This window comes from Silurus meridionalis, chromosome 11, assembly GCF_014805685.1.
Source record: "Silurus meridionalis isolate SWU-2019-XX chromosome 11, ASM1480568v1, whole genome shotgun sequence".
Lineage (NCBI taxonomy): Eukaryota > Metazoa > Chordata > Actinopteri > Siluriformes > Siluridae > Silurus > Silurus meridionalis.
Genome location: NC_060894.1, coordinates 15,337,981 through 15,353,983, shown reverse-complemented (window position 1 = coordinate 15,353,983; position 16,003 = coordinate 15,337,981). Strand labels below are relative to the sequence as shown.

The 16,003-nt window shown below is 36.5% G+C and overlaps 1 protein-coding gene across 1 annotated transcript in view; it reads right to left on the bottom strand.

Annotated features, from left to right (window-relative positions):
• Positions 1 to 2,721: 2,721 nt before the first annotated feature.
• Positions 2,722 to 16,003, bottom strand: part of kcnj6 (potassium inwardly rectifying channel subfamily J member 6) — a 60,296-nt gene continuing 47,014 nt past the window's right edge. The window contains exon 3 of the mRNA XM_046861981.1: positions 2,722 to 3,232. Within this exon, the coding sequence (XP_046717937.1) occupies positions 2,895 to 3,232 (338 nt within the window). The 3' untranslated portion in view covers positions 2,722 to 2,894. The remainder of the gene's footprint in view (positions 3,233 to 16,003) is intronic.

Here is a 16,003-nt window from a genome sequence, read left to right as displayed (position 1 = left end):
GGTAAGGTTTGTACATGCGTGTGTGTATATATATATATATATATATATATATATATATATATATATATATATATATATATATATATATATATAATTATAATTTTTTTTTCTGAAAACCTAGCAGGTAAAGAAATCCTCTTCTAAAAGGCATAATATACAAACCCGGTCCAAATCAACATAGTATCAAACAGCCATCTGTCAAATGCTCACTCATCTTAAACAAAACAATTATTGAAATATATGTACAAAAAATACAAATGTAAATGCCCTAGAATAGATCTATATATTCATATACATATATAACTTTTAATCTTTCAATTAAAAATCAGAAAATAATGCCATTTTTTCTTCATCTTAATGAAAACAAATGTATCATTTAAAACCATGCAGTTTGCCCAAGCCTCTGATTTAGTCCGACTTTAGTGTCTTTGGGGCACGAGATACGTGGAAAGCAAGGAAGTGGAAAAGTGATACAGGGGCTTGCAGGAGGCTGTGTGCTCTGCCTGAATTTCAGGGCTCTTTCCTGAGCAGATCTCAGACTGTTGTGTCCAGCTATGCAAAGCAGAGACAGACAGGAAGGCAAAGAGATTGTTTAATGTCTTGAATGAGAGGATTGGGTGTTAAGAGGTCCAAGCTGTGCGCAAATGTGTGTGAGAATGACAGATGTCAGAGTGTGTGTGTGTGTGTGTGTGAGTGTTAGGGCCATAACACAAGGAGAAGAATCTGTGGCAGATAAACATGCATCTGGGGGAATACATGGATTGAAGTATATAGACAGTAGGACGTGAGGACAACTTACCGCAGTGAAAACAGAAACCTTCATGCAACACTTATCTCTTTGGTGAGAAATATCACGCAGGCGTTTTCTGAATTGAATGCAGACTTAACACACTGCGTTTCACTTACGTCACTGCATTGCAGCAGTGGCACACTGACATGCAACCACTATCAAATCATAGCTCCAATCTGTCCTCATAATTTTAAAATGTTGCTGTTGATATAATGAAGCACCCATTATATGCTTCTTGTTTCTCCTCCTGCATATGGTCTAATCTACTAATACATGACTGTTAATAAGACTAAAATACTAACAACTCACAGAGTTGCTTTCTATTACAGATTTTTATGTTTTAACATTAATTAAAAAACATCTGCCACACGTATTGTGTGACTAGGCATGGCTGCTCTGCTTTTTTCTCCTTATTCCTTCTTTTTGCAAGTTGAATAAGTAACAGTTTCCTGGAAATGTTCAGGTATGTTACTCAGATTATTTACTTCACTGAAGACACTACCAGCAAGGGTGCAGGTTCAAGCTTTATCAGTAAAACGCATGCAATTCTTTAGGAGAGCATCATTCCTGCGTACTTCATGCGCTTGCTTTTAGGGCAATGTGTTCAGGTGCAAATATACACTCTGGAGGAATATGCATATATATATCTAATGCATGATACAAATGAAATATAACTATGAACCTATACTTGGTCATTTAAACTAATAAAAGAACATTAGCTTTGTTGCTATACGCAAACTCAGTAAAAATTTCATTGAAATATGTTCATCCTAATGAAAATAAGTAATGAGTAATGAGAAAATGAGTAATTGGTTTACAAAGTAGTTTTTTATCACACATAAGCAATCATTTTAAAATCTTGATGATTAAAGTGATTAAAGTGAGACTAAAAAAGGCTCTAAGAAACTATTGTATAAAAGGTTGAGGCAGACACTCCTTGGGAATTTGATGCTTACAGGCCAACCACACCCCTAAATGCAACTCAGGACAGCGTTTGCATTTCAGTGTGGCATATAAAATGCAAGGAAATATAACGACTTAAGAGACTTTTTCCCCCTCATTTTTTTATAAAGCAATCCCCCTTCTCACTAAAGAGAAAAAAGCTATGTAAGAGTATTGTAATGACAGTTTTGCTTGTTAGCGTGGCACATTGCACTTGTGTCACAAATGTAAAGCAGAACCACCAGTGTATTAGATCGGTTTGCTTTCTGGCATAGAATCTTCTCCGTAGTGAAACACCAATCAGAATTTGAAAAAAACGAGCACCAACCAAAACTAATTAAAGATCGGCTCACATCTTTAGAAATATCGGCAGTATTATGTATTAGTCTTGGTATTGTGTGCCAAATTGCATACTACAGTACTGAACAAATAGTACAACAGATACCAGTGTATTTCTTTAATAGCTAATATACATTTATAATTTAGGATTATAATTGTCTGGGTTTTTTTTGTTGTTGTTAGAGATCTCTTTCTCCCTGAATTGGCTTCTCATGCCATATTCAGCAAGTTAAATTGGACTGGTCTGTGCTAACAAGAGCAACACCTCAAAACTACAATCTAGCTGGTTTTCTGTCAGCTTGGTGTGTCAGGGCCCATAGAGAGACTAAGACTGAGGATAATGTCTGGGCAATATGACGATATAATATCCGCATAACAAATTGTCCCAATATACTTGTCTGAGACATTTTTCAATTATTTCAATAAATTTTATAACAATTGCAAACGTGGAAGCAGATGATTAGATATAAGACGTTTGTTCTGTTTTAATTTTTTTGTAAATGGTAAAATGTTAATATTTTCTAAGGATTATTTTCTAATTATTTTCCCTCCTTTTTTAAGGGTTTTAAATGCAAGACTACTACTAGCCCATATACTTTGATATATATATATATATATATATATATATATATATATATATATATATATATATATATATATATATATATTGTATTTTGTACAAATGTCTTTATGTATTGTGCTATCATTTTGTCATATCGCCCACTTGTGTTGAGGATGTCTGATAAATGTCTGAGAATGTATGCGGTTTTGTGTAATGAAGACAGAGGAAGCGAACTCTCTGCTCTGCCCTGCTCGTTCCACTTCACACTTTGGATTCATTCTCCATGTTGGCAATGTCACCGTTGCGCTCCTGCTCTTGTGTCTCTCTGCTCACTTTCTCCTGCTCGTCATTGTGTGAGTCTAGCAGGCCCTGCTGGCTCAGTTTGCTTGCCACCGACCAGGAGAGGGGCAGGCGTGAACGTGCGCTCATCTCGACCAGCTCGCGTGCGCTGCAGCTCGGTGTGTTTGTCTCGTAGATCTCATGGAAGCTGTTGTAGTCGACCTCATAGAAGCCATCCTCCAGCGTGAGCACGGGCATGAAGCGGTAGCCCCACTTGATCTCACTAGCCACATACGAGCTGCGAGCCTGGCAGGTCATTCCTGTTAAGAACAAAGAAAAGCAGCAGTGATGAAGGGCGCATTTCTGCCAGGCTTACACTAATTGATTAAGAGAGAGATTAAACAAAATAAAAAAAATCACAGCACAGCCACACAACAACCACAGGATCACATTATTTTAAGAAAATCTGAATAACTGAATCTCAAATTGTACCTTTGCTCAATGAAATATTATAAAGAGGGACATGGTCAAGTTTAAGTTCAAGTTTATTTCTATAGCGCTTTTCACAATGGACATTGTCTCATAGCAGCTTAACAGAATTTAAGAATTAAAGTGAATGATGTGTGTTTATCCCTGATGAGCAGCCTGGAGCACTGTGGCAAGGAAAAACTCCATTAGATGTTATAAGGAAGAATCCTAGAGAGGAACCAGATTCAAAGAGGAGTGTGATTATAAATCTTAAAACAATACAAAACACGGGAGAGTGAGAACTATCGTGAGTACTGGAGTATGTGATTATGAGTAATGTCCTTTATACAGTCAGTTGACATTATGGAACCAGGAGCTATTAAGCAACTCGTAAAATAGCTCAACATTTGTGATCATCATAGATCCAACACCAGCTTTTCCATGCCAGAGCCTTTAAACATTCAAAGAGGTCCAATGTCAATGTGTACATGAAGTGGGATCCAAGTGGCGCTGGTACGTCTATAGATGGTTCAGGATTTGCCAGGTCGGCATCTACTTCTTTGAAGGTCCATAATCTTCATGAGGTGGGACACAACATGTACGATCTGTTAATCTACTGCTAAACAAATCTATATGCAGATTTGTTTTTTTTTATTTATCATGTAATTATTGTTATTTATAGAATTGTATTAAATCAGATTTTATTATCTGTCACTGTGTAGCCATAGAGAAGCAATCCAGAGTTGTGCATGCTTCCAGGCAGCCCGAATGACCATTTATCACACTGATACCAGGGGGCAGTTATTCACCAAGAAGTGTGCGTGCGTGCGTGTGTGCGCGTCTGTGCATAGTGATAAACACAACAATGAACACTGATTTAGAGGTGAGAGAGTCAAAGTTCTTTTGGTCATCCTAATTATTATCACTCTTTGTCTCTCTCTCTCTCTCTCTCTCTCTCTCTCTCTCTCTCACACACACACACACACACACACACACACAAATATCTAAACTCTGCTATAACCTAAGCAACCAAAAGGAAACCCTTTGGCTCTCTTTTTTAACTTAAATTTTTTTTTGACCAGCAAAAAAATATACAAAATCTCCCCACTTGATCAAATTGGTCAGATTTGCCCATGTGAGATACAAAATTATGTTTACATAGACGCACAAGGGCTTTAGCAACCTTGCCAGTATCACACTGAGATGTCCACCTACCTAGTGTAATTAAATGCAATTACACAATTACACAAAATTACAGCACTGGTACACAAAACTACCCTCCACAGAAGTACACCATCATCAGGGTTAAATGCATGCCAAGTTAAATTCAGCTACTTTTCATATTACATATTTACCTGTAAAGAACAGCATTTCATAGTGGTTTCAATTTTAAAATCACTACCAATCTGTGAATTATACTTTCACACTGAAAAGAGGATTTTGTGGCTATCTTTTTTTTATTGATTTTATTCATGTATTTATAAACTGACACAAAGCTGAGTTGATGTTACAATTTTTAACTTATTGAAGCAAATTTCAAATAATCAAATATTAAATAGCAAATTGTAGTTTTTCTTCTTTTTATTTTCATTTAAAAACATTTCAAATAAAAAAAAATATATATAAATGTATCTATATTCTTGTCATACAAATCTTAAAACAGTTTTTTTCCCAAATCGGTGGCAGTTTGTAAGAAAAACTATATAGCATGGTATATATTCAGTGGTAGATGAAGTACACAATGTGTAATGAGGATACAGTAAGAAAAAAATATTACTTGTGCTTCCTTTAAACTTTCGCTTGAGTAAAAATACAAAAGTATTTGCCTTCAAATGTACTTAAGTATTCAAAGTACTATGATTAATTTCGGCTATCTCCCATTAGGGGTCGCCACAGCGGATCATCCGCATGTTTGATTTGGTACGTTTTTACTCTGGATGCCCTTCCTAACACAACCCTCCCCATTTATCCGGGCTTGGGACCGGCACTAAGAGTGGCTTGGGTTGGCTCCCTGACCGGGGATCGAACCCGGGCCGCAGCAGTGAGAGCGCCACATCCTAACCACTAGACCACCAGGGGACCTTGATTAATTAATTTCGGCTATAATGTCCTATTATCATGTTTGTTGTAAGACTCTTGCTTACTCAACTAGAATTATGTTAATTAGTCAAACACCGATTGATATCTATTAAATGATCATGAGCCCAAAACCTTCTTTACAAATACTTAAAAATAAAAAAAATCAAGCAAATAAGGCCATGGGTGTTGTGGCAAGTTAGATTCAGGAGTTTCTTCTTTCATTTATGCCTTACAAAATGTTCTGCCTACTGTTGAACTAATGCTGAAGTGTATGCTCATGCTAGGTAGATAACACTACGCGTCATTCAAAACAAGTTCTAAACAGCCCGTGCGCTCTACTGTGATTGGTGGCTTGCTGCGTGCCTGACCAATTAGAGCAAAATGTAGTTGACAAAAAAAGATATTTGACTTTGAAATGTAGTGAAGTTAAAGTAAAAGTCTCCTGAAATAAAAATACTTAATTATAGTATACTTTATTATACGTCAGTAAAGTACAGATACTTGAAAAAGCTACTTAAGTACAGTAGCGATTTACATTTACTTTGTTACTATTGTGTCAGCATGGGAATGGTTTGCTTCTTACCTGGAAGGTCGCTCATACCAGGCAACATGGTGCTCCACTGGTGTCCCAAAAGGCTCAGTACTTGGTCCCCTTTTTTTCTCCCTCTATACCCAGTCTATTGGTGGAGTCATATCCTCACATGAGGATGACACTCAACTCATCTTTTCTTTCCCTTACCACAGCTTTTGCTAGGATCTCGACATGCTTGACGGACATATTTTCATGGATGAGTGTTCATCAATTAAAACTCATCCCCAGCAAAAAAGAACTGTTGGTCATCCCAGGTGATTCATTTCCAGGTCAAGATCTCCGAATAACTCTTCATGACTCTCTGCTCTCCCCTTCAGTCAACTGTCTCCTCACATGTTGCTAATGTGGTTCGTTCTTGTCGATTTCTTCTCCATAACATTCGAAGGATTCGACCATTTCTTCCACACAGGCTGCCCAGGTGTTCTTGTCATTTTGAGACTGGACTACTGCAACTCTCTGCTGGCTGGTCTTCCCCTGAACGCTATTCGTCCACTGCAAATGATCCAAAACTCAGCTGCATGACTTGTGTTCAACCTGCCCAAGTACTCCCACACCACCCCACTGCTGCGCTCCCTTCACTGGCTTCCGGTAGCTGCACGTATCAGATTCAAAACACTGATGCTTGCCTACAAGGCCAAAAATGGATCAGCACCATATTACCTCAGAGACCTCATCACGCCTCGCACTGCACCATGCTATCTGAGATCCTTCAGCACTGCTCGACTGGTACCACCTTCTCTCAGAATAAGAGGTCAGTACACTTCAAGGCTCTTCTCTGTTCTGGCACCGAGGTGGTCTAAAGAACTTCAATTAGATGTCTAAATAGCGGAGTCCCTGTCTATCTTTAAGCGATGGTTGAAGGCCTACCTCTTCCTGAAATCACGAGTTGTAGTCTGATTAATTTTAAGATTGTAATCTAGCGTACCATTATAGATTTATTTATTGGTAGAGACTCAAAGCACTTTTGTATGTCACTCTGGGCAAAGGGCATCTGCTAAATGGCACAAATGTAAATGTAAATGTTACTGTCCACCACTGTATATATTATGTATTCTAGAACTTTGAGAATGGTTAGCTTTGGACATTACTACCAGAACAAAAGCGCACTTCTCAAACGCTTAGCTTCTACTACAAATTAACATAAACTTCCACACTTAATGGTTCAGTTTATCCATTTAGTCCACTCAGCTATGTTTATGCAAACTCCTCACAGTCCGTTGGCTGATGCAGGAGCAGTTTTTGCCCTTTATATCCTGGTGAATATGATTAGAAGGAGAGGAAGAGCTGATCTAGGATCAGCGGGTTGACAGTGCTAAGCTGGGGAAATGTGGTTTGAGGATTAGTGTCCTGCACTGCTGGAGTAAAAACAGCTTGGCATGTAATAGTGAGAGGAGGGTCATTGTAAGGAATGATCAGTGCTCCTTCTGTTATCAGAGGCAAACATATGCATGGCGTATGAGTTTTCCTGCCATCTAATTCAGTCAGTGCAGTGTAGCATAGAGTATTTTACTCAAACATCTTTAACTCTATTGATTATGTTTCACTTTCAACTTATTCATGACTTATTTCTTTTGGTCACTAATTATGTACTGTTATTGTATCTGTCTGCCTGCTTTATCTACAGTATCTGTATATCTGACTGCCTTTTTGTCTTTTCACCAATGCATCAATCCAATTATTTATTCATTTATCCATCCTTTTATGATAGATGCACATTTTTAAATAATATTCTTTGTGTGTTTTTTTTTTGCTAGCAAAGCAGAACACCAGGCAGGTGTCAAAAGACCATTGGCTGTGAGGTAAAAAATTATGAATACATGAATTATGTAAAGAATCTGTGCTCGCTCCTGTTTCTGCAGAATGTTTTCCCACCTCTGCGTGTATGTAGTCACTTTACAATTACACACAGTATGCGAGGCATGTTCCTCTTTCTCATCACCATAGCAATAGGTCACCCATGGAAGATGCTGCCAGCTGTTATTTTTGTGCCCTTGCTTCAGTTGACCTTACTGACTCAGCATGGCTGCAGTGCCGTTTCTATCTGCGTGGGTGTGTGTGTGTGTGGGTGTGTGTGTGTGTGCAAGTGTGAGAGATGCATGCTAACAAGCAGTGTATGCACATGTATATGGCATTTGTATCAATACTCAAGGAAGAAACAAGATATTAATTGTTGGATTACAATGTATGAAATGTATTTTCTTAGATGAAATGAGACTGAGCAATGATTCATAATATAGGAAATATGGCATAACAAGTCTAATGATTATTGCAAAGTAAGTCAAGATTGAACAGTAAACAATAAATGAATAAATTACTGATTACTGATTTTTGATTTATTAGCAGAATACCTAAATAAATGTAGTAAAAAAGGTGACGTTCATCTATCTATCTATTAAGCTCTATCACATTTCCTACATCATAATATACACAGCTTAAGAAATATGTATAAATATATATATATTTTAAATAGGATGTTTTTAAAAAAAAGGAGATATTCTTAGTAATAATAAGCTAAGTGATCCATCTCCACATTGTGGTCGTTCATAAACAACTGGATTTTGCTTGGAAGAAAAAGAAACCTGAACCAAATCTATAAAAAGACATCACAAGTGTAGTGGAGAACAATTATCTTCCAGAAGCTGTACTAAATCTGCTCTATGCTGGAAATTATTAAATATCTATAGACCAGACATCAATGTGACCTATTACTGATACTCTACCAAAACTGTAAAGACCAGCACCTCTGTTCCATGTAGACTGGTGATGGGAAAAAAAAGAGAAGCAAAACCATAATATTTCTGAGCCTATCTTTTTGGGGAACAATTAACTGCTCTTTGTACAGCACTACTCTTTCAGAGGAAGCCCAAAGCAGAAAACTTCCAACTATCCAAAGTGCTCTTGAAGAGAATTTTTTCTAAAAGTACAGCTTTTATTCTCAGAGCAAGAACTAAATGTTTGTGTGTAAAAAGTATGTGTTAGGCAACTTAACAGTAACATTCGGCTGGCATTTCCCACAGGTCTGCAATATATTTCAGCAGTGTTCAGAGGATTTTTGCAAATCTTTCAAGTCCAATTTATTTTGTGCAAATAATAATGGTGCAAAGACTAAAGCTAAATGCTTTAATGCCTTATCTCCTGCCTCAGTTTGGCCAAATTGAGGCCTGCTACTTCATGCCCACACCCTCAGCAAACTCTCACATCTCTCATGCCACCTGGCTCATTGACTGTCTCCTGAAATTGACAAAACAAAAGTTTGATTTTGAATTTCTTCTAACTGTTGGATCCAGTTGTTATTTATCATTAAATTAATATTCACATAATTATTATTGGGTTATTTCTGCATTTACTGCCTCATTTTTTTTTTTTAGAAAGTGACCAAATATTCTCTTAATTTGATAATTTGCCAGTGAATTCCCGCATGTGTTTCCTTCGAGACACCTTAAGACAGGATATCTTTTCTAACTACCACTTTTACTATATTACAATGCAGCTAAACACCTCACATACAATATGTCTGAAGGAAGATTTGTTAGAAATCAGTCAGTTGATGATATTTCAAATTCTGTCAGTAGTGGCTGAGTGAATAAGACTCTAGGATAATTGATCAGAGGTTGGTGAGATCATGACACTGCAAAGCCACTATTGAATTCTGGTATAACCAAGCTGCCACTGTTGGTTCCTTGGGAAAGTTCATTGCTCCTCATCCCCTATGCTCAACCTGTAAAATAACTTTCTATATATGGTTTGTCTGCCAAATGAAAAAGGTAAATGCTTTTATACTGCACCACTTGGATACTGTATACAGTTTATGCTCCTATAAATATTAATTAATTAATTAATTAATTAATTAATTAATTCATTCATTCATTCATTCATTCATTCATTCATTCATGTGACTTTATTAAAATGCAATAGACTTACATTGTTCAGTATTACTCCTGGATGCATGCCTAATTCAGATTACTTCAATCAAATAGTCTTAATAATTAAACAAAGCCAAGCATTTGGGTGCAATCTGAAATCATATAGCTCTTCCAAACATTATATAGACTAAGTAATAATATAAATAAAAGTGTGTGTAGCTGAAAGAAATCATGTCTCCATGGATGTGATGGAAACAGGAAATAGATCAGCATTATGCAACTGGGACATATCTAGAGCATGAAAGAATGCAACAAAGAATCAATTGTCACAAAAGTTATGTTAATTACAAAAGACTGATCGAGTACTGCATACTGTTCCTCTTTAAGGTTTGTGTCCAGCACACTCAGAATGTGATACATTGCTTGTTCAATGTGCAGGGCTCAAATGCTACAGGATACCCAATGTATATCTTCTGACCTCAAGACTTGCTTTTTGAAAGACATGTTTAAGTCTTACCGTGAGACAATTACAAAGAGACGATGTAAATGTTTCATACCATTTAGAGAATTAGGGTTTGATCATCTCCTTTGCAATTAACTTTTGACAAAAAGACAGAAGGAGGAGCTGGAGGTGGCAGAGTTGAAGATTCTTTTCATGACAAGGATGGTCAGGATTAGAAACGAGTTTATTAGAGGGACTGTGCAGGTAGGACGTTTTAGAGACATGGTGAGAGGCTCGATTGGTCACGTGCAGTGGAAAGACATGGGGTATATCGGTAAAAGAATGCTGAGCATGGAGCCAGCAGGCCGGAGGAAAAGAGGAAGGCCAAGGAATAAATTTATGAATGTTGTGAGGGGTTGCTTTCTAGGGTTCAGGTATCTAAGAACTATTAAATTATTTTTCAAGTCCCATTTATGATCAACATTTGCTGTGTGAAATTTGCTATATTTTCCATCCAAATCTGCTCTATTGCCGCATCTGTTTGATGCCAGAAATGTGATCTGTTAAATTTCTTCCCACGTGCAGCATCATGCATTTCTCTCAGCTGGTTTCTCCCTCTCTGACAGTGAGACTGACAACATTACCTGCAGAAGCACATACTTCAGATCCACAAGAGTTTGCCCTTAACCAGGAGAGCTGGAGTATGTCTAAGAACTCTTGAACCAGAATTCTATTTCTCTCAGTGTTCCTGCAAGCTGTACGTTTTCACACTACACAGTCATGGACAATAATGGAGATATTCGCTCCATATATTTGAAATTGATTTTTGGTAAGCTTGCATGTTTTGTTTAAGGCCTACAGTTACTGTTTGTTGAGCTGAAGCTTCTTGGGGGCATCGGTTCTTTAGCTAAGCATTACATTTTAGATGTCAATTGTAGTACTTGAAAATCTGTCTGTCATGAAACAAGATGAAGGTGAATGCAAGTGCTAATAATTTAAAACTTAATAGATAATTTAAAACTTTCTAAAGTGAAAATAAATGAATACCCACTTATTAGGTGAAATAAGAAACAGGTAGTAGCAGGCCATAAGGTCAGAAGATCATGGCCTTCTCTGCTGGCCTAAACTCTATCAGAATCACTGTTTTAATATATTTTTGTCCATTAATATGTCTTAAATTATTCCCTAGTCTATTCTCTTCATTTCAGCTTTTCTCCCAGGTGCAATGCTGTAGCTGTGTAAGTTTTGGTTAAAATTTCTATCCAATCAGATTTCAGCCATAACATCACGTTTTGCAAGACAGACAGGTCATCTGTCTGTCTGGAGCCTTCACAGTGAAAACTGTGGGCATGCTGTAGTTTACAATACATGCTGCTGGTTGTTTTAACCAATCAGATTTCAACTTGATGACTCTAGAAGGCACTCTAGTCAGCATTTTTACATAATATGACCGGATGGTCAGAGGGCACACTAGTCAGAGATAGCACCTGCATCTGTAGCAAACTGCACAAACTCAAATCTATCTGCATGTATTTAATAGCTGTTTTGTCATTCCACTGACAGACAAAGAAGAAATTGATTCATTTGCATATATTACTACAAGGACATTTACATGACGGACTTTTCAAGAAAAAATGGAAAGGTCAGCCAAAACAGCTCAAAACAGTTATTAAGCTTTTTGATTAACAATTTATACTTTAGCTTTTTCTTCCCTGGAGAATTTGCACAAAAAGACACAATCTGCCTTCATTTTAAATCCCAGGAAAACCATAATGTATAGAAAAAACACTGAAAACCCAGAGTCATTTAATGAGGTAAATATTGATGCTTCTGCTAGCGATGGTGTATGCAGGCAGCACAGATGTGGCTGTAGTGAAAGGAGACTAGTTGAATTGAATGTTGATTAGGTATTTTTGCTTTAGTATGACATCCATTCTCGCTGCATGAGATACCTGTCTGTGATGCGGCACTCTGTTATACTGCTTTTTTTGTATAATATTGATGGTTTCTATAGCGGTGGGTCATAATGATGGTATTAAGAGGTGAACTGATTCAGGTAGGGCACCACCGAAGGCCTAGATGTGAAATGCACGACCCACCACTGGAAACCGGCCCTAATCCTGACAATGTCCTTCAGTCAATGAACAAATTTCTAAAGTGGAGGCTCGTTGACATGAAAGCCTGGTTTATCAAACTCTACTCATGTGCATGGTCATTGACCACTGCAGGTGTAACTGGGGAAGATTGGATAAACTGTCTTGCAGAATGCTGAAATTTTGCATTTGAAAGACTGTTAACCATCATCTGCATTTGATTGTTAAGCTTTTTTTTATTGTTCAAATTACATGGACTGAGCAACTGAGTAAACTCCTTGAACTAGCTTTAAAATCACCCTCACAATAGAACTCACCACCATGTTAACTTCTTCTTCTTCTTTCGTCTTCTCCCACAGTGGATCATCCGGCTCCATACCCCCCTGTCCTCTACATCTGCCTCTTTCAAACAAACTACCTGCATGTCTTCCTTCACCACATCCATAAACCTCCTCATCGGCCTTCCTCTTTTTCTCCTACCTGGCGGCTCTGTCCTCAGCATTCTCCTATCGATATAAACTCACCATTATGTAAACAGCTTTCTTTAAGTCTGGTAAACTTTTTTATTTAGTCACAGGCCTCATCTTAAAGCAGCGTGATACATTTTTGCTGAATAAGAACCCGTGAGACAGCACTGCTGTCAAATAGTTCTCATATTTGTGCAGTGTGAAATGCACTCAGTGCTTATGTGCTTCAAACAGAGAATTTATTTGTGGTGTGGAATGGAATTTGTCTTATGTTACGTTTTTTCCTATGGGAAGTTGTTCAGCAAATACTAAAGAAGGTTCCCATACACATTTGTAATTCCACATGTATAAAATGATTTCTGGTATATCACCATTGTATGCTTGAAAGGCTGTTTCTTTGCTTTATTTACATATTTATTCAGACCATTAGTTCCTATATCTCTTGTGGGCATGGATAGAAAATAGTTAAGGAAATGTACTTTTCTTTACTACGTGTACACAATTTTTACACCAAAATGTTTTATTTAGACCCTCAAAGTGCCCATTAGGACACAAAAAAGTTGCTTTTTCTCTTCAAAAGACAATAACCGTATGCTATTTATTAATAAGACATAGTTTTGCATCTAATAATTGCTAATTCCTCATCTGCTGCAACCTTAAAATTTTACACAGTGTTATTAACACTAGATTAATTTACATTTATAAATGTGTAAGTCACTGCAACCCTGGGATATGTATTCCAGGTCCTAATCTGGTGTCCCATTTGCCTCTCTAGAAGGCTCGAATGCCATCAAACTTGATCAAGCAAATGCTAAGATAAGTTATCAGTTACAAATTTTGAACCTGGTATCTTTGCTAATGTCAGGTTAGACTAGCATCGATTTCAGTAATGAATATGCATTGTTTAGAAATTCCAGCTAAGCTATTTAGTTATGTAAATTTTATATTTTTATTTTACTATACTTTTTTATTCTATTATATAATGTTGTTCTTAATAATTCATAAGCTAACTATGTGGCATTAGTGATGCTAGGACAATCAAACCTACAAGACTAAATGATGTTCTCAGGCAAAACTGCACACTTTCTACAATCTTAAACATTTAAGTACTTGAGTAAATTATATAAAATATATAAAAGTATATTTTATAATATTATTTGAATGTGTAACTGGCATCTTTGGCACATATACACATCTAGATAATACTTTCAGTTAAGTATAATTTCTCGATATTGTTCCACCTCCGGTCCCTGGGAAACCTGAAGATGAGGTAATGTTTTTGCACACAGCTTCATACAATTGGTTGCTTTGAAATCCGTCACTCAAGTTGGAGCCAGCAATGTGTACATCATCTACACAGATTTGTTTTTATTCATACTGCCTTACAGTAACACTAGGCTTTGAATTGGATTTCATTTATTTTACTAATAATTCCAATATGAAGGATGAGCTGTACATTTTGGTTCAATAACACCATCACAACTTTCTGCTGCATCAGCATTGCTATAGGCCATCTGCACATTACTCTGTAATTCCAACATTTTAGGTTACTGTATTTTTTCAGATAGCTGTTGCTGACTGCAGTAGTATGAACACTTGGGGAAACATTTTTACAAAATCCACAAAACATATTACTTCATTTATAGCTTAATTTCCAAAAACATGGTAGTTTACTCAGCACTTATTTCCATAAATTATTTAGTCGATTTAGAGCCTATCATGTAATGAATAATTCTTAAATATATGGACTTCAAAATACTGAATCCAGTGTCTATATACATGAACAATTTAGCTTTATGTGCAGTATTTTCAGAATTGAACACTCTTGAAAACAGTCAATATTAACAAGCAATTGATAACCACTCTTTTAGACTACTTAAGTAATCAAAGAGCTTTACATGCCAAAAGCATTTGAGTAGCCACAGTTCGGTACTACCATAATCTGACTGAAGAATCTATAAAGGAATCGGATTGATATTAGCTTAAACGTTATCCACTTATTAGTATGGATTACCACTAATAGACAGGAAATGTTACTCTGCCAACTAACACTTTCAAGCGGTGTAACTGTAGAAGATCCTTATGGCTTGGCACCCTGTCTGTGGCTAAATGATCTTGAGAGTTGGCCAAGCCTGCAATAGCTAGACATATAAATATCTTGTAGAACCTCTGAGCCGCTATACCAGAGAGATGCAGAAGTTATACAAGTCTCTTGATGTTCACATTTTTTTTGTTTATGGACACATTTAAGGCATGAATTTTTATAACATTAAAGGATATGGTTGTAATGAAAGTTGCTGCCCAGTCAAATGCCATTAACACTATTATTATTATTATTATTATTATTATTATTATTATTATTATTATTATTATTGTTATTATTATTATTATTATTTTCTTTCTTTCTTTCTGCTTCTCCCATTAGGGGTCGCCACAGCAGATCATCCTTATTCATGATCCCCATGTTTGATTTGGCACATATTATTATTATTATTATTATTATTATTATTATTATTATTATTATTATTAATAATAATAATAATAAACAATGCGACCTCAGTATGAATTCTATCTAGCTAATCTTAAAAAAGCTAGAGCAAAAGCTAAGCTCCTCAGACAAATTATACCTTGTAATCACCTATGAACTCAACTGCCTTCTTGTAGCTCTGAAAGGTGCTGAACGGAGAAAGAAACTTAGTTTATAACTAAGTTATATAGTTATATAAGTTTCAGCAGAAAGTATTCAAAAAAATGAAAAAGAAAAAAAAAACCTGGCTTAAAAATCAATGTAGTCTCTCACTTTGTTTTTGCAGCCAGAAGATGTGTCACAATTTTTCAACCTTTCATTACATCCCTGTGTCAAACAGCATTAATGTCACTGGATGCCTTGATGTAATCATTGTAGAAGGGGTGAGAGAGGCCATTCACTCTCACACTCAGACACATCGCATTACGTATTTAGAAATAGAGATATACATTTTGTTCAGTTTCACAGCTCAAATACTCAACAGATATAATAAGCGTTAATTTCCCAAGAGCTGATCACAACTTACACAACCCATTGTTTGCACCCTTGTGGAGTGTTCT